General features: G+C 54.7%; 8 protein-coding genes across 8 annotated transcripts; 4 read left to right on the forward strand and 4 right to left on the reverse strand.

Moving 5' to 3' along the window:
* Positions 1 to 1,277: 1,277 nt before the first annotated feature.
* On the reverse strand, positions 1,278 to 2,643 carry PG986_012303 (uncharacterized protein; the record flags this gene model as incomplete). Its single annotated transcript, XM_066848525.1, has 2 exons — positions 1,278 to 1,803; positions 1,940 to 2,643. The coding sequence occupies 2 exons, from the start codon at positions 2,641 to 2,643 to the stop codon at positions 1,278 to 1,280; spliced, it is 1,230 nt and encodes a 409-aa protein (XP_066695221.1).
* Positions 2,644 to 4,300: 1,657 nt separating this feature from the next.
* On the forward strand, positions 4,301 to 5,080 carry PG986_012304 (uncharacterized protein; the record flags this gene model as incomplete). The annotated part of the gene is made up of 1 exon (XM_066848526.1): positions 4,301 to 5,080. The coding sequence occupies one exon, from the start codon at positions 4,301 to 4,303 to the stop codon at positions 5,078 to 5,080; it is 780 nt and encodes a 259-aa protein (XP_066695222.1).
* Positions 5,081 to 5,209: 129 nt separating this feature from the next.
* PG986_012305 (uncharacterized protein) lies at positions 5,210 to 6,559 on the reverse strand (the record flags this gene model as incomplete). Its single annotated transcript, XM_066848527.1, has 1 exon — positions 5,210 to 6,559. The coding sequence occupies one exon, from the start codon at positions 6,557 to 6,559 to the stop codon at positions 5,210 to 5,212; it is 1,350 nt and encodes a 449-aa protein (XP_066695223.1).
* An 887-nt stretch (positions 6,560 to 7,446) lies between these two features.
* On the forward strand, positions 7,447 to 10,027 carry PG986_012306 (uncharacterized protein; the record flags this gene model as incomplete). Its single annotated transcript, XM_066848528.1, has 3 exons — positions 7,447 to 7,456; positions 7,513 to 8,886; positions 8,937 to 10,027. 3 exons carry the CDS (start codon positions 7,447 to 7,449, stop codon positions 10,025 to 10,027), a joined length of 2,475 nt encoding a protein of 824 aa, XP_066695224.1.
* A 1,712-nt stretch (positions 10,028 to 11,739) lies between these two features.
* Positions 11,740 to 12,709, forward strand: PG986_012307 (uncharacterized protein; the record flags this gene model as incomplete). Its single annotated transcript, XM_066848529.1, has 2 exons — positions 11,740 to 11,931; positions 11,987 to 12,709. The coding sequence occupies 2 exons, from the start codon at positions 11,740 to 11,742 to the stop codon at positions 12,707 to 12,709; spliced, it is 915 nt and encodes a 304-aa protein (XP_066695225.1).
* Positions 12,710 to 14,444: 1,735 nt separating this feature from the next.
* On the reverse strand, positions 14,445 to 14,744 carry PG986_012308 (uncharacterized protein; the record flags this gene model as incomplete). The annotated part of the gene is made up of 1 exon (XM_066848530.1): positions 14,445 to 14,744. One exon carries the CDS (start codon positions 14,742 to 14,744, stop codon positions 14,445 to 14,447), a length of 300 nt encoding a protein of 99 aa, XP_066695226.1.
* A 1,639-nt stretch (positions 14,745 to 16,383) lies between these two features.
* PG986_012309 (uncharacterized protein) lies at positions 16,384 to 18,268 on the forward strand (the record flags this gene model as incomplete). The annotated part of the gene is made up of 4 exons (XM_066848531.1): positions 16,384 to 17,100; positions 17,160 to 17,439; positions 17,498 to 17,847; positions 17,915 to 18,268. 4 exons carry the CDS (start codon positions 16,384 to 16,386, stop codon positions 18,266 to 18,268), a joined length of 1,701 nt encoding a protein of 566 aa, XP_066695227.1.
* Positions 18,269 to 19,556: 1,288 nt separating this feature from the next.
* On the reverse strand, positions 19,557 to 21,207 carry PG986_012310 (uncharacterized protein; the record flags this gene model as incomplete). Its single annotated transcript, XM_066848532.1, has 3 exons — positions 19,557 to 20,823; positions 20,923 to 21,107; positions 21,181 to 21,207. 3 exons carry the CDS (start codon positions 21,205 to 21,207, stop codon positions 19,557 to 19,559), a joined length of 1,479 nt encoding a protein of 492 aa, XP_066695228.1.
* Positions 21,208 to 21,498: the final 291 nt, after the last annotated feature.

A 21,498-nucleotide genomic window follows, 5' to 3' on the forward strand; every position in this document is an offset into this window, starting at 1 on the left:
AGCACAAGGAATAGTACCTAGTAAATCTGCTGAATTGGACGCGGAAAGGTGTACCTGATCTTGCAGGATCTAAGTACCAAAAGAGGATGACGCCTAGGGTAGGGGAGGAAACCGGTGAATAGTCCCAACAAGCAATGCGTATATAATACTCGGCCGGGCCACCAGATATGTACGAGCTGAGCCAGCGGGAGGAGATCCAAGTATGTACACACAAGGCTGGGTAGTAGTAGTAGTAGTAGTAGTAATAGGAAGTATGCAGTAGAACAAAGGTGAAGGCGGGAGGTAGGTTAAGTGTGTAGGCAGGTTTGGTAGTCTGCCGAGTTCACCGGCAAGGCGTCCGCCCCAATTGCCCCCCCGCCGCCAGACAGAGCAAAAGGGCAGCAAGAAATTCGTTTGGGACTTATCCGTTCTTAGTGGGGGTGGGGCCGTTGTTCATGTTTGGATGGCGGCGATCAAGATCAGTCACGTCATCTCCATCTGCAACACGCCTTTGACTGTCCAGTGTGACCGTCACCACCCAGCTTGGGACCTGCTACCCATTGGTGTTGGAAGAATGCAACATACTAGTAGATATTGTCGAGGAAGAGGAGCCTCGGTTCCAGTTCGCGCTCATCATGGCGGTGTGTAGCTACAACAAGGATAATATGTACACGACGAAACCTCGGACCAATTCACTCATTTGTTCAACATGCTACCCTACGCGTGAATATATATATAAAACATCAAGAAATTATTGATACAAAGTGTCAATTACCCCTAAAGGTTGTCTATCTAAATGGAGATGCAGTCCCTCATTGCCTGGCCTGGTTCCTCTTGTTCTGAACAAGACAGAGCTTGGTTCCACGCAGGACGGGGGTCGAGTACATGATGAGGACCGAGGATCAAGGATCAATCTTTGCTGAAGCCTCGTGATACAGGACAGGTGTGGAACAGCTGTGAAAACAAGAAGCAAAACCTCGCCACCAACGCCTTTGCTGTGCCATCCATGACTCGCCAACAAGCAACGCCCTTAAAAACAACTGCGTAAAACGATATTAATGACTTGGTTTGGCATCATATCGCTGAATCCCTTCCCCTAAGCCCAATAGAACTGAAGAAAAAAACCCCATAATCCAAACAAAGGACAAAACGGTAGCCAGTTCGACTACCTGAGCAGCATGGAAGCAGTTTCCAACTATGCCTTACAGATCTGACAGACCCGTGCTGTGACGGAGGCGATGTGCAAGCTCTGGGGTTGTAGTTGGTTGCTCAGTGTCACCCGCTCCCTCAAATGCACTCTAGGCACGCTGGCGTTTGGCGACACCGGTAGCTTGTGTATCGGCCTCCCGTTTCTGTCCCTGGGGTCCAGCATGGCTCTTAGAACGACGCCAGGTGTCAAAAGGACTCTGCGTTTTGGTCGGACGTTTCATGGGCGTGATGCTATCCTCCAGCCTTTTGCTCATACGGGTCGTACGAGTGGTGCTCGGGGGCGAAGCAGGCGCGAAACGGGGTGCAGTAGGTGTTCCAGGCATTGGCTTCTCAGCAGGCGTCTCCACAGCATCCTTGTCATCCTTTGCATCCTTGTTTTCAATGACGACGTGGTCCTCGATATCAGTGGCTGCTTCTTCGTCCTCGGTGTTGTGCTCGAGGACTTCCTTGCCCTTTGCTTTGCTGGGGAACAACAGACGTGGCTGTACAGAGGAGCGAGTAAGTCTTCTAGACGGACCGTCCACCTCTACGCCATTCAGAAGATCATCTGATGCCTCGCCGTCCTCATCGACAGGGCTGCTATCACCATTCGGCTTCCAAAAAGCCTTTCCTCGGCTGGGGTGAGGTCAGCAAAAGCTCATAATAAAAATAAAAACCGAAGCAGGGTAAATACTTACAATACGTAAACTGTACCATCTCGGCGTTGAACAGCATCCTCCATAGGGACTCTGCCCTCACCGGGAATCATTACCATTTTACGTCGAGGGCTGCGTCGCTTGGGGGTTCCGGAGCGGCGACAGCAGAAGTTTCGCCGTAGAAGGGATTGTCAAGGCTACGGTCAACCTGTGGAAGGCGGTCACGGGAGTCGGTGAAGATCTCAATAGGCTCATCAACTTCCTCCGCGTTGAAACTCTCCAGGCCTACGCCAGTGTACTTCTTGGTTCGCTTCTTGCGCGATGAGGCAATGCTGTCGACTTCATCGTGGAACAGGGTTCGCGCAGCAGCGCGCACACCGTCTGCAATCTCAACATTGCGCTTCTTGTTGTCGCTCGGAGTCTTGGCGGGCGTTGGGAGCATACCGGAGCCACGAGTCGCGGTTGTCGGGTGCGACTTGGAGCTCGGGACGCCAAGCAGACCAGCGGCGTCAGCACTGCTCTCGCCAGTCAAATGGGCTGCAGCGCGGCGCACAGAATCCATGGCAGGCGCACGCTTCTTCTGGGGCGATGCAGCTGGAGTGCCAAAGATGGTGCTTGTTGCACGTGAAGCGATGTTGCGGGAAGTGGTGGTGGACGATCTGGGTGAAGGTGTGCGAGTTTTGATTGCCTTTTCAGAGATGCGTGCTGATTTGCGGGGAGAAAAAGGTTCCCAATTGTCAGTGTAGCCGTGTTTGGGAGTTGAAGGTGTATGGACCCTGGACGGGGGTGGAGGAGTTGAAGCTTCGAAAAGAGTAGCCATGATTAGGGATTGTTCAGGCAGCACAGTTTTTGGTCCTAAGTTCCAGAGTTTCGAGGGCCCGCACAGCTTCTGCGTTGTCTGGTAGAATTGAGGTTTACTGCACAGCAACAAGTCGTCAAGATGACTTGTGTTTTCGCAGCCAAACTCAAGACCAGGTGACGGTCCGGTGTACCACCAAAACAACAATCGCCTTGGACTTTAGAGAAAAGACCACTTTAAGGACAATGCCACAACAACCATGGATTGTCTTGTCCTGAAAGGTCTACCCAAATATTTCTACTCGTAGATGCCGAGTAAGAAGCTCGCTGGCACAAATCCAACGCACAGGCTCTGGAGCTAGCAAGCAGATAAGTTGAGTTATCTCGTTGCAATAACAAGTCCTTTTCCCCCGTATTTGAGTGCTAATAGCTGGGTAGCGTGTGAAGCAGCGAAGGGGAGTCGCGTTGTTGGTTGAGGTCCCAAATGCTGAACCTTGACCGCAAGTTTCTCGATGCGTCTATAGCTATAGGCGCCACGGTGCTTGCTTCGACGTGATTTATGAGCTTTAATGCTATCGATAGCAGTATAGTCGCTGGCGTGAGGGCCGACCAGTATACACACAGATCGGACGGCGACTTCGAGTCGTCTCAAACTTCGGTCGGGTTCGTTCCGTTCCTCCTCAATGTAGCGGGTGCAATGCTATTTGCAAAAGAATGTTACGCGTGGATGAAATGCAATCGATGGCGACCCAATAACAATCTTCCGAGCCGAGCAAGAATGCGACAGCGACTGGGGCAGCGCTATTGTCGAGGTTCGATGGTGTTGACGTAGTTTTGCTTGAAGATTATGGTTGTGTGTGTGTGGGAACGATCCAGGAGCGACGACGAGAAGACGTTGAGCGCGCCGGGACAAGGTAGTAAGGGAGGTAATTTTCGGTAGTGAGCGTGGCAGAACAAAGGTGGCTGGGGACTGGGCGAGCCTGCCACAGATGGGCGAACCAAGGGTTGGGCACTATTGCAAGATTGGCATGGGCCCGGAGTGGATTGACTCCTCCCGGCGTGCCCAGCAGAGGCCAGTAGCATGCCCGCCCCTGCCCCCTCCCCTGCCAGCACACCTGGCGTGTGCAAGCGTTCTGCACTTCATGCGCACCCTTTTCTCTCTTCTCCACCGGCCACCAGCTACCTAGGTAGTTAGTACCCCCCCTTGCGCTGTAAACAGTCGGCCAGCTGCAGTCGAATCAATTTACACCAACGAGACGCGTCTTGGAGCACTCCCCGCTTACTCGAGTCTCGAGCAGCAACCGGCGCGTCGCGACCCAAACCAAACATGGCGCCCGCCCCGCACCAGCTGCACCAGATGCCGCGAAACACCAACCAGCCCTGCTGATTGGCGCTTTCTGGCCATCGCTGCAGAACCCTGCTTGAGGAGCCCAACCCGACCAGATTTGCCAGGCTTCCCCACCACAAACCGCATCCGGCCTCGAAAACAACAGGCACGCACATAGTAAACATCTTGTTCAACGGCCAGGCAACTCACTCAGCCTTATACGTCATTGAAGCCAATCCGGCATTGTACACCGCATACCAGCGAAAAGAAAACCTACCCCAAAAGCTGCGTGCACCAGAGCGCAATTCGATATTGACTGCGGCCACCACACCACATAAGTCCCAATTTCATCATGGCAGACCAGTTCTCAGACTCGGACACGGATGACCTCTTCGCTTCTCCTTCAGCCAAAGCCGCTTCCAAATCCGCCTCCAGGAGAGCTGCTGCTGCTGCTCACCCCGAACGGCCCAAGACCCCGAAGACCCCGACCCCGCAGCAACAGCAACATCAACAGCAACAGCAACAGCAGGGCGGAGGCCCCTCCTCCTATGAAGCTAGCACATCAGCCGAGGCGCGCGAGGCGGCGCTGCAGCGCGAGCTGCAAGGCGTGCGGCAAATTAACGAGCTGGTCGAGGGCGTCATCTCGACGCTGGACCGCGCCAAGGGCAACATGGGCACGGTGTCGCAAACGGTCAATACGGCGTCGACATTGCTCAACACCTGGACTCGCATCCTATCGCAAACAGAGCACAACCAGCGTCTGCTTCTCAACCCGACATGGAAGGGCGCTACGCAGGACCTCGTCGAGGTCGAAAACGAGGCGGCGCAAAAGCAGGCCGCGGCCGAGCGGAGGGCCGCCGAGGAGGAGCGCCGGCAGATCGAGGCGGCACGGAGGAGGGAGGAGCTAGAACAGCAGAGAGAGGCCGGGACGTCGGGCCGGGCCAGAGCCACAGTGACGCGCGGGCGCACAACTAGGGGTCGGACCGTAACTAGGGGCACGAGCGGCTTAAGGGGCTCCAGTCGGGGCACTCATGGTAGCTCTTCCAGCATCTCTGGCACAAGAACCGCATCAGGCATTAGTAGAGGGTTTGGGAGCACGCGAGGTCGAGCTAGAGGGACTCGAGGTACATGATCAACACCGGCAAATCCATGACTGCTATGATTTGAAAATATTCATGTACATGCTAGATCTGGTATCCTAAAGGCTGCAAGCTGCACAGCTCGATATTATACAAAATTATTGATACCCACAGCACTTCCATCAGGTTTTCTTCTTGAAGAAGTCGCTCATTTTCTTCATCCCAGAAGTGTTGACCTTCTTGAGGTTTTTGACGCCTCTGGACTCCCCGGCCTTCTTCCGCTTCTCATCCTCTTCCATCTTCCGCTTCTTTTCTGCCCGATCCATCAATTCCTCCTCATCCAGGACATGCTTGCGTGAGTAGTCGCCCATTGACCGCGATGATGCAGCTTCTTGGCGTAACTTGGCTACTTGTGCGAGATAGTCATCAAGGGGGCTAAAATCCACAAGTTTCTTTTGCTCGGATAGTTGCTGTTTTAGCTGTGAGACTTGGGACGGTACGATATAGCTGGAACAAATGAATGAAAAGGCGACTCGTAGCCGCTGGAGTTTGGTTACTTCGGGCGAAGCTTGCATCGAGGCCTTCAAGGCGGATGCAGCGACAGTGGCCTCCTCATCGGCTGCCGATGTCGCTGCGGTAGACGCTTCGGAAGCGTGGCTCGTCATGGTTTCTGCTGCCTCGGTGGACGATTGACTTTCGGCGGGCTCAACCTTGGGAGTGGAATCAGATGAATTTGTTGTCGTCGTGTCCTCTCTCTTCAAACCCAGCACCGGCGCCTCCAGGGCTTTGGCCACAAACTTCTCCTCCATGCTCGGCGGTAGGGAGTTCTCGCTCATCCGCTTCGCCTTGGACAGCATTTCTGTCAGCAACTTCTCCTTGCTGAACCGGTACATCGGCTCCCCACCGGCATCGACAGTGTCGCAGACCGTGGCCATCCTCGATTCGAGCAGCTGCCGTGTGCTGCCCCAACGCAGGATCTCGGAGAAGTGTGGTGAAGCTTTGCTAAGCTGGTCGAAATAATCATCGCTCTCGACAAACATCTTCTTTCCACCCTCGCCCCTGGCTGTCTCGTCCGAGACCAGCGCCGGTAGGAGGAGGAACACGGGGTCGATCGATGTCGCCAAGTACAGCTCGGCGCCCTTGGTCACGTAGGCGCCAAACTCGCTATCGTCGCTCTCTGGTTTCTTGGGGTCCGGCTTCTCCTCATTCTCAGCTCCTGTGCCAGCGTTGACACTGGTGTCTATCAACCAACTCCGCGGCGTGGATTTAGGGGCTGTGATGCGGGTGAACTCGTATATTCCCGTTTCGGGGCACACGAGATAGCGCGTAGGCTTGTTATACCGCGGGTTCGGTAATGATACAACACGTGCCTCGCTGGTGGCTTTTCTCGGCAGGATGAATATTTTAGGGGGATTCGTAGCGGTCGTAGGCAGCGTATATCGGGATTTGTTTGAGGGCGCCGGGGCCGTTGCCGCCGATGACTTTGCTGCGGCGCTGCCACTTGCAGCTTTGGAGCGCGTCGCCCTGGCCATGTCGTATACTGTGCAGTGCTATGATGGTCCAGAATCGTTGCCCAAAGGTTTCAAACGAAATTCTGTGTCTTAGGTAGCAACTAACAGATAACAGGATGGTGGAATGACTTCAGCAACACATGTTGACAGCGACAGTACCTCTCTCAGCTCTCAGCGGACCAAGAAGGCCAATTTAGACCCCTGTCCATCTACCACTATCCGAGCGCGACGGTGGAGACGCGACTGGGTAGGGATTTGACGCGAATCTTAGGTTTCAATCTCATGCATTTGTCTGCTCACTTTTGTTCCAGCATATCAGAATCGCGTTTTCGCCCAGCAGCGGGTCGCCTGGAAGTACCGTGGTATCCCCCATTTTGGTCTAAAATTTGGGTTGGAGCTGTCGCAATTCCGCCCAAGCCATCTATCAATCCCATCCCACCTGATCGCTTGTCAACCCATCCCAGATCTTATCGCGCCTACTTAGACAGCCAGAAAGGGCTTCTGGTTTCGGGACCGGGTCTGCAATAAGCGCCTGTACTACCCTGTACCATCATCTATCTGCGACTGTTGACCACCCCTTCAACGCCATTGTTTGTTTGCAGTCTTTACCGGAATTCTTCAAAACATTGTCAGCCTTCAACGATAGTACCGAATTGTACCTTTTGGTTTATTACCTAATTGAGACAGACACACTACTACACCCTCGGTATCAGTTATACCTTGGACGCCCATCTTTCCAGAGAACCCAAACCAGCTTGGCTGGGCTGGCTGTTGCATAGACAACAAGCGAGGACTTCTGTCCAACCCGGTTCTTTGTACCACAGCCAATACGAAGCACAACACTTGCACAGTAAACAGCCGAACACCTGTGATGGTACGGTGATAATCCACACCAGCACCGAGCCGACATGGCTCAAAGTATGTTCGCTAATCGAGGTTACCCACATCTTAAGACCTAACTGACACGTTTAAAGGATCCGGAGCAGGACCACCAGCACAATGGCCCCCGCGATCGCCCCACGAAGCCCTCGCCAGCACGCCCGGCGGCCGCGAACGAATGCGCCGCATGGCGGAGCGGTCTTCACCCTCACCATCGCCGCTGAAGCGGGCTAGATCTATGTCCGCCCTTGCCGCAAGGTCGGCCACTTCTCAAAACAACATGGACGATGAGGACTTGGATGTAGATATGGAGGACGAGGAAGATGACGAGGAGACACTGCAGCTGAAGCTACAAGCTATACAGGCAAAGCTGAAGTTGAAAGCGCTCCAGCGGAGACAAAAACAGGCCGGAGGCTCCGTGGACCTGAACAGTTCGACCACCACCAGGCCATCACCAGGGCATGACATTGTAGCCGCAAGCCGGGCACAGTCACGCGCGACAATGCTAAAGGAAGCGAAACAAGTCCCACCTCAGCCTCAGGCAGAGGTGCAGGTTCCCGTTTCACCGGTGCGGCGGACGCAGACTTCTCAAAGTCAAAAGTCACCCAGCCGGGTGCTACTGGGTATTGACAAGGGTCTGAAGGCGAAAGATGTTTCGTTGAAGCGAGCATCTAGCCAACGAGGCTCGCGCGACGGCGACGGACCTAGTAGTGGCTATTTGCAAAGATCGCGCACGCCCGCTGCGAACCAGGAGAACCTCATAAACCGAGACCGGCCGAAATCATTCAGTGAAAGACTGGCCGAGGCAAGGAATGAGGAGGCGGCAAGGAAAGAAAGGCAATACCGAATTAAAAGTGTCAGAAACGACACGTTCCAGGTCAAACAAGAGGAAGTGGAACAATACAAGAGCCAGGCTGTAGAGATACCTGAAGCGCCTTCGGAGCAAGGATCGTACAGCCGGGAGGAAATCCTGGCAGGCGGGAGGATTAAAAGGAGCAATACGGTTCCCAGCGTACGGAGAGGCGACAACATTGACGGTGAAGGTGGCGCGGCGAATTCTGAAGAAGCAGCCTCGTTTGAACCATACTCGGCCTTACATCTTTCCAAACGCATCCTCCCCCACAGCGTCTTAGCCCGCACCCTTTCGGGGAAGAAACCGTACCTGATCAAGGATCTTCTAGCTTGTGTCAAGGCACCAAACTTCGAGCTGCCAGATATCGAACAAGACATCGTGGTACTGGGTATTGTTGCATCCAAATCCGATCCGAAAGCTCACAAGCCTCCACCGGGCGGATCGGATCTCAAAGAGAAGAAGAACCGGTTCGCCGACGATGACGACCCGCGTGGCAAGTATATGGTGCTTCAACTCGTGGATTTGACTTGGCAACTTGACCTTTTCCTCTTCGATTCTGCCTTTGCCCGCTATTGGAAGCTGTCGCCAGGTACCCTGGTGGCAATTCTGAACCCGAGTATCATGCCTCCCCCAAGGGCCGCGAAGACACAGGCCGATTTAGTATAGTGCTGAATAGTGATGGTGACACCGTCCTGGAGATTGGAACAGCGCGTGATCTGGGGTACTGCAAAAGCGTGAAGAAGGACGGCAACCTCTGCAATTCCTGGGTCAACAAGAAACGTACGGAGTTTTGCGAATTTCACATGAATGCAGCCCTGGAGAAGCACCGTTTTCACCGGCAAGATATCAACTCGTCAGTTGGCAGCGGCATGGGGGCTCGGCCCAAGAACCACCGGGAGAAATGGCAGAACGACAATATGAGGAAGAGCACCACCAGCAACTACGATCGTGCTTCGGGCTCTCAGTACTACGTGTCCCATGCTAGTGCTGCGAGTCTCATCGACGGTGAGCATTTGGCCTTTGGAGGGGTTGCAGATCGAGCGGAGCGCAAGGAGGCCCTGAGGCGCCGCCTGGAGCACCAAGAAAAGGAGCGAGAGATCATGAAGCAGCTCAGCAATATTGGTCGTGGTGCCGGCAGGGAATACATGAAAATGACCGACCGTACAAGCCAACTGGGATCTAGTGTATCATCTGCCGGTGGTACAGCTCAGGACTCGCCACGCATGAGTCAAACGCCGGCATACGATGCGAAAAGTCTAGGTCTCGTGGCGCCGAGGAGAGCAGACGCCAAGAAGGTTCACCTGAGCCCTGTTAAGCGCAAGAGGAACCTGTCGTCGTTCAACTCGATATCTAGCACGGGATCGTCGTCGTCGTCGTCTGTCAAGGCGGCGAAGACGGCGCCAGCTACCCAGGCTAAGTCTGAAGGAGCTCTGGGCTGGGGCACCTCCCTAAAGGATAAGCTTTCCAGCATGAAAAACGGTCAGAGGTTCGACGGCGCGACGAGCGCTGCCCCGGCGGCTAGCAGCAGTTTTAGTGATGGCGGTAGTTTCCAGTCATCAGTCAGTCTGACGCCGGCCATCAAGGGCAAGGATAGCAGGGAGAAAGCTGAACTGCCGGCTCGCAAAAAGACGCGGTTTGTAACAGAAAAGGGGATACGTGAGGCGGGAAGGGAAAGCCTGGGAGGGGACTTCGCGAGGAACAAAATGGTCTTGCTGGACGATGGAGAGGACGATGATGAACTTGTCGTTTTGGAATGATACCAAAAAAGTCGATGTTCTAGTATGGCCTCATGATGGCGTGCAAAGAAGCCACCCGCCCCTTTCTGGGGCGGGTGGTAAGTCTCGACGCAGCGAGAAATTTTCGCATGCTGCGCCTTGTTTTGATATAGCGGGCGTCCAATGGAAATAGACCATGGTCTGAAATCATATGTCAGATGAATACATACCCAGGTCAAAGTCAAGTGTGAACTGTCTAAGCAGGTTGAGTTCTCGTTACCGAATACCTACCGTGTATCTAAACATTCTTATTACCACACACACACACACACACACACACTATAGAACGAGGAGTACATAAAGCCGGTAACGTTTTAGTGAGAGCCGAACCTGCAGCAGGCCACTAGACGTTGATAGAACAAAACTAGAACTCATCACTCCGGAAACATGAGCGTTATCCGGCTCCTACTATGTGCCCAAGTAGGTATGCTACTTTATCGTCACCATGGCCCAGGACCACAAGACAGACAGTTCTCCTCCGTACCATTGTCTGAAAGCCCCGTGCTATAGATGGCCCCTCCTCTCTCCCCGCATCGGATGAATAAAGGGAGTGACTGCTAGTAGGCGATATGTGAAGAGGCGTCCATAGCAAGTCAGGATGCTGGGTTTCCAAGCATGACGGCCAAATTCCACGATGGCTTGACCAAGGGTCGCAGTATGCCTCTGTGGCACCATAGCAACTATCGACCGGCTATCGCAGCAGAGGGGCAAGGCAAGAAGAAGGAGAAGAAGAAAAAAACATGTCGATGCCTTACGGAGTCAGAGAGGGCAAATCTGTGAAGAATCTAGCAGACTCCACAGATGGGCAGGACTAGATCTCTAGTTTCAGGCCGAATTTTCCCAAAGGAGGAGACCCCTGTGGGGCGGATGACACTGGCGGGTAGGCAACGTCGGCGGGGCAAATGGCAACAAAATTATTTTTACTTGGACTTACAGGCAACTACCCCGCCATACGAAATTGTTGGTATAGAGGGAGGGAGACCGAGGGGTAGGACAGTCAGTTTGTTGGAAACGGACAGAGGCGAGAACAAGCACGGCAACAGCAAGCATTCAGCACCGGTACGCCTCGAGCGACACGGCGCACTACTCTCCCAAGTCACTCACTCGCTCTGTTGTCAGCATGGGAGGGCGAGAGTGAGAGAAGGCGAAGGCCAAGGAGACCGAGGCCAGGGCAGGGCAGGCAGGGCAGGCAGGGCAGGCAGGCAAGCAGGCAAGCGGTGCTCGTCCAGTCCGGCCTGGTCTGGTTTGGTTTGCCGCCATGGTAGGTATGTAACCAGGCCGCATGTGCCTGATTGGATTCGCCAGAGGCAACACCATGTAAGTGGCAGATCCAAGTGTCGCACTCTCAAAACTTCTTTGTTGTCACCCACTTAGGGGATCCGCCAATGACATGGAAGGTACTATAAGAATTTTTTTTCTCTCTCTCTCTTCTCTTCTCTTCTCTTCCTCTGCCCTGGATTGCTCAAACAGGAAGGAAAAAAAAGAGCGGTCACTTTTTTTTGCGGCGGGTCAGGCTGTTGCCCAAATATTTATATCGACGTCTGTCCGGTCACTGTGACGCTGGTTTCCCTCGACTCTGGCCATCTCTTCCTTCACATCTGTCCCTCTCTCATACACATCCCACTCTCTCTTTTTCATCTCATAGACCATATACCCCCTCAGTCCTTGCGGTACATACCCACCCACAAGCAAACATGTCTATGCCTGAGGAGATCGTCATCGACCCTGCGGTCATCAAGGAGCTCCAGCAGTTCGAGGATGCCATCTCGGACGTTGACCTGGAGATCGCCGCTAAGCAGTGGTTGATGACCAAGGACATCTTCGCCAAGCGCCAGCACTCCATTGCCAAGATCCCCGGCTTCTGGAGCGTCGTCTTCGACAAGGCCGTCTCCGAGCTTGAGGCTGCCATCACCCCCCCGTGACAACGTCATCTTCCAGCAGGCCCTGACCGCCATCGAGGTCGACCGCCCGGAGATCCCTGCCAGCGCCAAGACCACCGACACTGGCATTGACAAGTTCGGCGAGCCCCGCTCCATGACCATCACCTTCCACTTCAAGGAGAACGACTTCTTCGCCGACACCGTTCTGCGCAAGACCTTCTTCTACCGCTACGGCAACGACGGCTCCACCGGCCTCGTCTCCGAGCCCGTCAAGATCAACTGGAAGGCCGGCAAGGACGTGACCGAGGGTCTGTCCGACGCCGCCTACGGCTTCTGGCAGGCGCAGAAGGCCAACCCCAGCCAGCAGCTCGACGCCGCCCTTTCCGGCGACGCCCGCAAGGCCCGTGATGCCGCTGCCCGCGAGATGCCCGAGTACAAGGCTCTCGCCGCCATGATCGAGGAGAAGGAGATTGGCGCCACCAGCTTCTTCAACTTCTTCTCTTACCGTGGCCGCTGGACAAGCGCCGCCGAGAGCGTCCAGGCCAAGGCTGAGGCCATGGCCAAGCGCGCCAAGGCCGGCGAGGTCGACGAGGACGAGGACGAGGACGAGGAGGAGTTCCCCGAGGAGCACGTCGAGACCTTCCCTCCCGGACACGACGTCGCCGTCACCATCGGTGACGACATCTTCCCCAGCGCCATCGACTACTTCCTCGAGGACGACATTGACAGCGACATTGACCTCGACTCTGATGATGATGATGAGGACGAGGAGATGGAGGGTTAAACAAGTCAAAACAAAACAGACCTTGCCATCGGTAATGTACCACTGGGATCGCCCCCCATATACGTGGTGACCAGTCATGTGCCAGCGAAGCCCCTTCAGACCATCCAATCAGGAAGTCGAGAGGTTTTATAAGCCGCCATCGCTCACCAATTCCATCACAATTGACCTCTCAGGCCATATACATGGAGCACGTTTGGCTACCCAATGGGTACAGTAACGACTGCCGCGTCGTCGCTGTCGCAAAAGACGGGCTGACGTGGAATGAAGATTACGAACAAAAGGGATTGAAAATATAGAGGTGATATTATAGAATATCATGGTTCAGTTTAGAGGATACCCCCACCCCCCAATAATGAAAATTTCATAAAAACTATCACACCATTCGTTCTTTGCCTTGGCGTGTTTAAATGAGAACTTAGGACGAGGTAGCCGGGCGGATCACTCTCCCATGGCTGTTTGGCCTTAACGACCTTTTTGGCCCCAGCACGGGCTGTGGCTGGAAATGCCATAACGGTGCCATGACTATCGTCCTGGCTTACTTTTCTCGTTAAGAAGCACTTGAGTCATGCCAGGTCGGCCGTGCCAGTTGTACGATATCTGTGCCCTCCCCAACATCTGCCGCCCCTACTATCTAAAGCAACTTTCCGATAGCAGCTTATGCTGCCGTGGGTTATCTAGCTCTCGCCCGTATCTGGTGGTTTGGCCTGCCTGCCATTCTGCCTCCATCCGGCGATGGCGTGTTGAAATATCAGAACTTGTGGTTGATCCTATCACAGACGGCAAGCTTTTTTAGTCAACTCGGACCACACCTTGAGTTGACATGATGAACCAATTCTATGCATATGACGGGTTCTCTTGATGATTTGGCATTTCGCAGTGAACGAGGTTTTAGCCTTCCCCGTCTGCATAACATGTCTTTCAGTAGCCACGAAAGAAAGGGATATACAATCTTAGGGAGCAAGTGTCTTGGAGATTGGGGAAACCAAGGTTTGCAATTCTTGGTTAAGCCATGCATCATCCGGACAATAGACAACAAGGCCTTTCAAGTTGCTATTCATCGCGGTCTGAGGCCTCGTGTACTTCAAGAGGAGTATATATCCATACCTGAACTTTGAACTCTGCCAAATGGATTCGCTAACCCTTGACCGCCCAGCTCAAACCCCCTCCCCTACCGTTACCTCAATCTACAGTTGAGTCCTGCTAACTTGAGGAACGGCTCGAGGAACAGTATGAGTGCCTCGAATCTCAGATGGTACGACACGCTATTGAGATTTCCCCCTACTCTACCTTTGGCTTGACGCAATACCCGGAGCGCGCGAGAGGAGTCCGACTCTGACCTCCTTTCAACCGTTTCCCCGCTTGCCTCTGGAACTTCGACTCGAGATCTGGGAATACTGCGCCCTCGTCAAGCCGCATATTGTTCCTCTTTCCGGAGTCCTAAAAGCCCACTAGTCGCCTTGCCCTAAACTGATGTGTATCAACCAAGAGAGCCGCGCAGTCGCCCTCAAGACCTACTTCATACGCCTCGCGGTGTCTTTTTAGTGTCAACACAGGCCGTCTCGTTTCCCCGTACTCGCTGGTTTGTCACCAGAACGTCTACCGGCTGGCCCCGCACGAACGCATCCTGTATCCGATAAACCTTGGCAAATTCCACCGGGGCGTGCCGTGGCGAACCTGCTTCTTTCGAGAGGTATCCCTCGAGGCGTGCCGCAACCAGATCCACGCAGGCGAGGTCTTACCAGCGTCCGCGGCAAGGCTGCTTTCCAATCGATATTGGGCCTCCTTTATCTGGAGCTTCTACGTCTCGCGCACTTCGACGACGGAGGAAAGGTCCTGGGAGGCGATCTTCGCCTGTGCTGTCGGTGGTAGCAGTGACAGTGACAATAATGGTCATCGCAGCCTTCGCAAAGACAATGTTGACACGCCGTCTTGGACATTGGGGTTCGTGTACACTTGGGAGGACTTGCATGGCGGCAGGGTGCTTCACCGCGTACCGGCAAATCTCGGTATACGGCATAGGGGAGACAGCATGCATGGTGTTGCCTCACTCCGGGATACTGTGGGTTAGGTAGGCATCACGGCGGCGGTCGGAGCCCGACCGACTTCGTGGGTCTTTCGACGTGCTTTGCCAGGCAGTACAGAGGACTACACGGCCTTCCAAAAGCGCATCACTGCCAGCTACTGGTTCATGCGACCGTCGGTAGCGAGAGACAGAGAGAGAGAGAGAGAAGAAAAAAAAAGGTGACCAGACCAGACCATGTGGATTGGCCACGATGGTTTTGTATACTTAAGCATGCATACCTACCCTACGTTACGTAGGACGCAGTAGGACGCAGTAGGACACAGTAGCTTGGGGTTTGATTGATCTTGGCGGCATGGGAAAGCAGTTGTTATCGGCTATCAGCTAACAAACGCACCGCACTTGGATAGTTGGCTACTTGTTGGGCTTCTGCACATTAGCCTCACCATTTCATTTGCTAGTAGCTGGCAGGTTAACCTAAAGCAACAACTAGATCTAGATTGCATGTCCCTCTCGAACTGTTCCCGGCTGCCCATTTTGGTGATGCCAAGTCAGGTGGGGTAGCTTGTCCTGGCCGTGCCAACGTGCATCGATCCATCTGTCAACAGATCGGACGAGAGCTCTTTCTCTCGCTTTTGGTGTGTCTTTTCTTACTCGATGCAGGGCTAGCTAGGTATTCGTGGTTCATGAGTGACGTACGTACTCGAGCTATACTCTCTATATATATCTATCTATACTTAGCAGCGAGTCAAAGATGCAGACAGTAAGTATCAATGGGAGAGACAGTGTGTGTGTGTGTGCGTGTGTGCGCGCGATGGATGGAGCGTTTGATTCACCGCTGCAGGTACAGATGGGCGATGGGGGGAGCTGAAGCAGGAAGTAGGCTGGCCAAGTGTAATTGTGACCCTCCGCAGCTCACCGATTGATTGGCAACGGCTTCTGGGTTGCCCTGCAAAAGCCCACTTCGGCTCTGGAAGTGTGCTGTACTATGTGCTGTGCTGGGAGTTACGGTCAACCAGCGCTCCCTCTCCCCTCTCCCCTCTCCCCTCACTAGAGCGATGGACAGGATAGGCCAGCACGAGGGACAAGGGACCGACAGACAGCATGATAATACCTACCTAACTGGACCCCCCTCCCCTCCTCCCGTCGGCCCTGAATGGATCGCTTTGAGGGGAAGGGAAGAGAAAGAGAAAAAAAAAGAAGTAACAATAGAACAATAACGCAGACAGACAAGGCCTTTGTCGAGCGTCTGCCAAAAATTATTCTGGATTGACTCTGGCAACCTTTCAGCTGATCGATCCATCCATTTGACTGCTGTCTGGCCTGGCTTTTTGGTTTGGGCAGTCGAGAGTTTCCAACAACCAACCCACCAGACCTGGGTCACCAGTCAAGTTGCTCTGCTCTCTCTTCCCGGTGTCACATCACATCACCACCTTCCAGCTCAACCTCGACTTTCGACTTTCTCACCACCGAACAAACCAGCCAATTCGACTCGGCCGCAGCCTCGACACGACCACCACCATTTCCTGCCCACCAACCCCTCCTTCGCCCAGCACCGTTCTTACCTGGCTATCGCATTATTCTCTGGTGCCGCCAACTAAAAGCCTCCCGCTTTTGCCCACACTTCCCTCATCACCACTGTATCTCATACACGATGCCCTGCTTCAAGGGCATCGCTGTGAGCATCCACGCCAACGGAGCCCCGCTCCACGAGCATGGAATGCAAAAGCAGTCTCGCGTGTCTCGCATCAGTACTTATATACCCGTGCCCTCGCCGCAGCTGAATGCCGACACCCAGAAGCACGAGCCGGCCCGTTTCGCCATCTCCATCACCCTGCTGAACCCGGGCGCCCCCATCCCCTACACGACCCCCAAGGCCAATGAGGCCAACCCTCACCCTAAGCCTCTCTATGCCGGCCCGCTGCCCTCGGCCCATTCGGACCCCTCCAAACATGCCAACACCGTCACGCCCTACATTCCCATGACCAACTCGGAAAACGAGACCATTGCCGCCTACATTTACTTTGACGGGAGAGCCAAGGAAGAAGTGGCCACCCTCCTACGACCCGGCGAGGAGACTTGGGTTAACAGCCGATGGGTCCAAGTCCCCGACAGCGAGGGCGGTGGTCTTGCCGAGCGCGAATTCCTTTTCCGCGAGGTGGGGCTCGAAAGGTGGCTGAACGGCCTGGACTTGCAGGGTCACGATGCCGCCGAGAAGGTGGAGAAGCGGAGGCAGAAGTTCGAGAGGCGCCATCGCCGTCAAAAGTCGGCCGCCGCCGGCACCAACATGGAACAGAATGGCAAACAGCGAGATACATTGGCCTACGGCAGCACCGACCAGTCGCCGATTGTGAACAACGACAACAGCATGGTCGATTCCGAATCGGATTCCATGTCCGATGACGACGACGACGACGACGAGCCCCCGAGGCGACGGGCCAGATCAAGGTCGCCATGTTCCGCGTGATAGCTTCAGGCGAGATCAAGAAGGGCGAGTACTCGCCGCAATTCGACGCCCACGATGATGACGACGAGGGCGAAGGGAACCAAGGCGGCAATAACGGTGCCATCGACGCTGATGTCGAACACACCACAAGTTTTGCCAAGCCCAAGACCCTGGATCCTAAGACGATCAGCACCCAAACCGTGACCGGCATCGACGGCCCAGACAAGCCTTACGCCACCTTCACCTTCTTCTATCGTGGACAGCGTGCGTTCTTGTGTACTGCCCAAGCTACTTCCTCGCCATGCTAATATTCGTTCTACAGGCCAACTTGCTAAGATGGGCATCGTGCCCTCTGCCAAGGATACCAAGACTACTGCTCCTGGTGCTAAGAGGCGGAGTACGCAATTGGACTTCTCAGGACTGAATCCTCTTAAGAACACAGGCACTGTGGGCTTTTCTGCTTTCCGCGACCAAGACGCTGAGGCAAATCAACGTCGCAAGTCGAGAAAGAGTGTTTCTGGCGTCATGGATGATAGCGATGACGACGACGACGATAGCAAAAACCCGCTCCTCAAGATGGAGGATACTGACGATAAGGACGTCAAGACCCACCTGGCCCCTGAGGATGCAGAGCTCCAAGCGGAACTGAAAGCCGGCATCGACCGCATTCGTGTAAGTTCAGTCCCGGGCACCCGCAGCCTTGCTGTGTTCGGATTTGGTGTGCTGACCTCAAGATTAGCTGAAGCGACAACACTCGGCCGAGCCTGATAGCGCTGCTGCTTCTAGGAAGTCGCCCAGCAATGGCCCAACTGCTGGGTCTACGCCTACAGAGTCTGGATCAAGTGCTGCACCTACTACTTCTGGGGGGATCACAAATCTACTATCCCAAGCCTTTTCGGACGATACGACAATCGGTAGCCCGCTGAAGAAGCAACGCGGGAGTGGCGATGATGTTTCTATGGATCGATCTGCTGGATTCCCGCCAGCGATAGGGGACGTACTTGCCAGAGCTACCGCAGAACAGAAGGGCAAATCGATAGCACCCCTTGGGGCTGTAATGGGCCCCAAGGACGAGTCGGATGAGGAGCTGTAGTATCGCTATCTACTGTGTAGTCATTACCTGTCAGAGCAAGCTGAAGCAGGCCGTGAACCATCTTCGACGCCCACGCGCCGACTCGAGCATGAACTACCGGCTTCGGCTCGCATATGCCACCAGGTATAGGTGATAGCGAATATCCGCATTCAGTTATCACGTACAAGTTACAGGGTCCCTCTCTACCATGACCGCAGCGCCACAGCAGGATTCTCTTGGGTACTGGGAAAATCAGCGTGGCCTTTGGTTCTGTGGCGAATTTGGAGTACCGGAAAAGAGATGGTTGGCAAGCATTGCTGGGCGTTTCTGCTTGGGGAAAGAAACCAGTGAACCAGAGACAGGACACGGCAGTTTTTCTTTTTCGGTACCGGAAGGCTCCAAGACCATACACATTTTCATCACGGGCCCCTTTGTGTCACTTCTTCTGGGAATTATTTTCGAGAAGCGTTGGGACAAGATGAGAGGAACCGTGTGGCAGAGGGCAAAGGGGGGGATGGGATAGGGACCTCCCTTGCCCTTTTACTTATGGGGTCTCAGAGAATTTTCAATGTGGAATCAAGTAATGTTGGACCGAAGGTGGAAATCAATCAGTCACATTCTTGCAGACGGCGTGCCCCGATGTCTGGCCTGGCAAAGCAGCATCATCTCTGTTGGGCGAAAACGCGAGCCACGCAGCTACTTTCCTGGTAGATGAAGTCAAACCAAGAAACCAAAAATATACGCGCGCGAATAATACGCCGCTTTCTCTCTGGACATGATGCGGGAACACACGGCTTTTAAAGGACTCTTCTGATGCAAGGTAATGGAAGAAATTATCCCACGCTGTTCGACAGTCCCTTTTTGGCTCATCTAAAACAAAATACCCTTCCATGCAGGCCGGTTCAAGATAAATGAACTATTAGTTTGTAGAAGTAGAGACTCGTGCTGTCTTGTTCTCTCCTTTCCGCTAGGGTATCTTGATATATTGTGCAGAATGAATAAGAAAAGGAAAAACAGGATTCTTTCAACCCCCTTCTTTTCGCCTCCTGTCCTGCTGTCCCATGTAAGGACCCCTCCGCCGGCCAGTTCTACGGCATACACGATATATCCATTATACCATCTCGAAACAGGGACCTGAACCTCCTTTCCGAAGACGTAAAAGAATAAACCCAGTCTCATCGAAACAAATACACTTCACAAACGCCAATGCTGCCCGCTCCCCCGTTACCACCCAAATTCCAAGCTTCTAAAAAACAGAGGAACAGAAACAAAACGAGAACAACCCAGATACGACTGGCGATGCCCGTTTTTATCGTTGCGGATTTTTCCCCGAAGACGACGATCGACGACGCAGCAACCCGTCACTCCCTTGGCCGTAACTCAAGCCCGTGCCCGCACCGACACTTCCGCCAATGTCTTGGTACTCTTCATCGTCGTAGCCCTCATCCTCGTACGCGTCACCGTTCGCAGCAGCTGCCGTTTCTTGTGCTCCTCCGCCGGCGCCGCCGCGCTGCCTCTTAGACTGCCTCGGTGACCCCAGGGAGGAGGAAGAAGCGACTGCCGTTGTTAATGAAGATAGGGGCCGTTGTCGGCCACGCTCGACACTTTCCTCCTTGACCCTTCGGTCGCCGCCGTTGCCGTTACTCTCCGGCCGCTTCTCACGCCGAGCCCGGACGACATCCGTAGCTCCGTCTGCGTCTCGGCCTGCCCAATTCCGGTCCTCGTCCTCTTCTTCCTGCTTGATGGCCAGCTGCCGCTCGCGGCCGTTGGCGTGCTCTACCTTCAGCTTGCCGGATGCAATCGCCACCGCGCCGCTCCCGCCAAAGCCCTTAGATGGCGTGGGTTGGCCCGGTGGTGGCGGCTCCCTAAAATCGCCATCATCGTCACCATTACCACCCTTGGGCTTGCGGGGGCCGTCCACACCACCGTTATCACCACCACCGTTGTCGCTGAAGCAGAAAATGAGGACGGCCCAAGCGGCGGCCATGGAAATCACCTCGGCGGACCAGAACAGCGCGGTGCAGACGACGAAACTGAAGATGCGGTGGTTGTACATGAGCCAGCGCACGCCCGTCAGGCGGGCGACGAGCTCGACGCGGGCCGCGTAGACCTGCAGGGTCGGGCCCGCCTGGACGTCCAACAGCAAGCTCAGGGGAAGCTGGTCGCGGAACTCAACGAGCTCGCCCATGGGGAGATCGAGGGTGATACGCCCGGCCGACGAGGAGGAGCTGCCGACCAAGACGTGCCAGAGCAAGAACAAGGCCCGCGAGGCCCGCGAAATGAAGGGGTCCTCGTAGGGCAGGAGGGCGGCCCGGCGTGACGAAAAGACGACGTTTTCCCCCGGCGCAGCTAGGATGTCGACGTAGGGGTCGACCGGTGTCGTTAGCGCTGCGGGTCCCCACGATTGGGCCGGGTCCTCGAGCACCGAGCGCGTCGCGACGAGGGCCACCATGAAGTTGCCATGGCCTAGGTTTGGCGGCGAGCGGGGGAGGGTCAGATGGACCGAGACGTCGTAGGCAGTGTCGAGCATGAGGTCGTGCGACAGCGATGCGAGGCCGTATGGATTCGGAGCGACACTAGCGAAACCGATCGGGCACACAGGTCAGTCTGATGTCTCCCCCGTACCCATCGATTACAACGACGAAGTGGTGGTGCTGGTGCTGGAGCAAACTCACTTGTACTGTAGATGTATCGGTAAGGAAACGACCTTCTTGGGGACGTAGCTGTAGTAGAAGATGGGGTATGCCAGAGAGGCAATGCATAGCAAGGCGACCGAGGTCGAGATGAAGAGGAAGGTGTTGATGTAGGCCCGTTGGGCGGTCGGGGCCGTGGCGAGGCGAATCGGTCGCTTGACGAGCTCCTACCGACGCAATTCTGTTGTTAGCTTCTTCTCTATCCTGTATTTCTCCTGGTGTGCGTACGGACAGACGTACAATGGCTTTCTTTGCGACGAGACTCATCCTGTCCACTCTCGGCCGGAGCTGCTCTGGTCTGGTGGTGGGGGGTAACGGCGTTTGCTTCTCTCCACAGCGACCTTGGCTAGAATGCCAGGGCGGGCAGCAAAGAAGGTTGCTTGGCTTCACACAAGACAGGGCTGGCACCAAAGCAATTGGGGGTGCTGCTGGCGGTGGTTATGGTCATGGAGAAGGAGTAAGGAGAGAAGCCGATGCCATGTTGGATGATGATGCGGAATCAAATGCACATGCCGCACAAGTCCAGTCCTGGCTCCTGGTGCTCCGTAATGCCTGCTG

The sequence above is a fragment of the Apiospora aurea genome (genome assembly GCF_038362705.1).
Source record: "Apiospora aurea strain CBS 24483 chromosome Unknown utg000008l_segment0_segment0, whole genome shotgun sequence".
Lineage (NCBI taxonomy): Eukaryota > Fungi > Ascomycota > Sordariomycetes > Amphisphaeriales > Apiosporaceae > Apiospora > Apiospora aurea.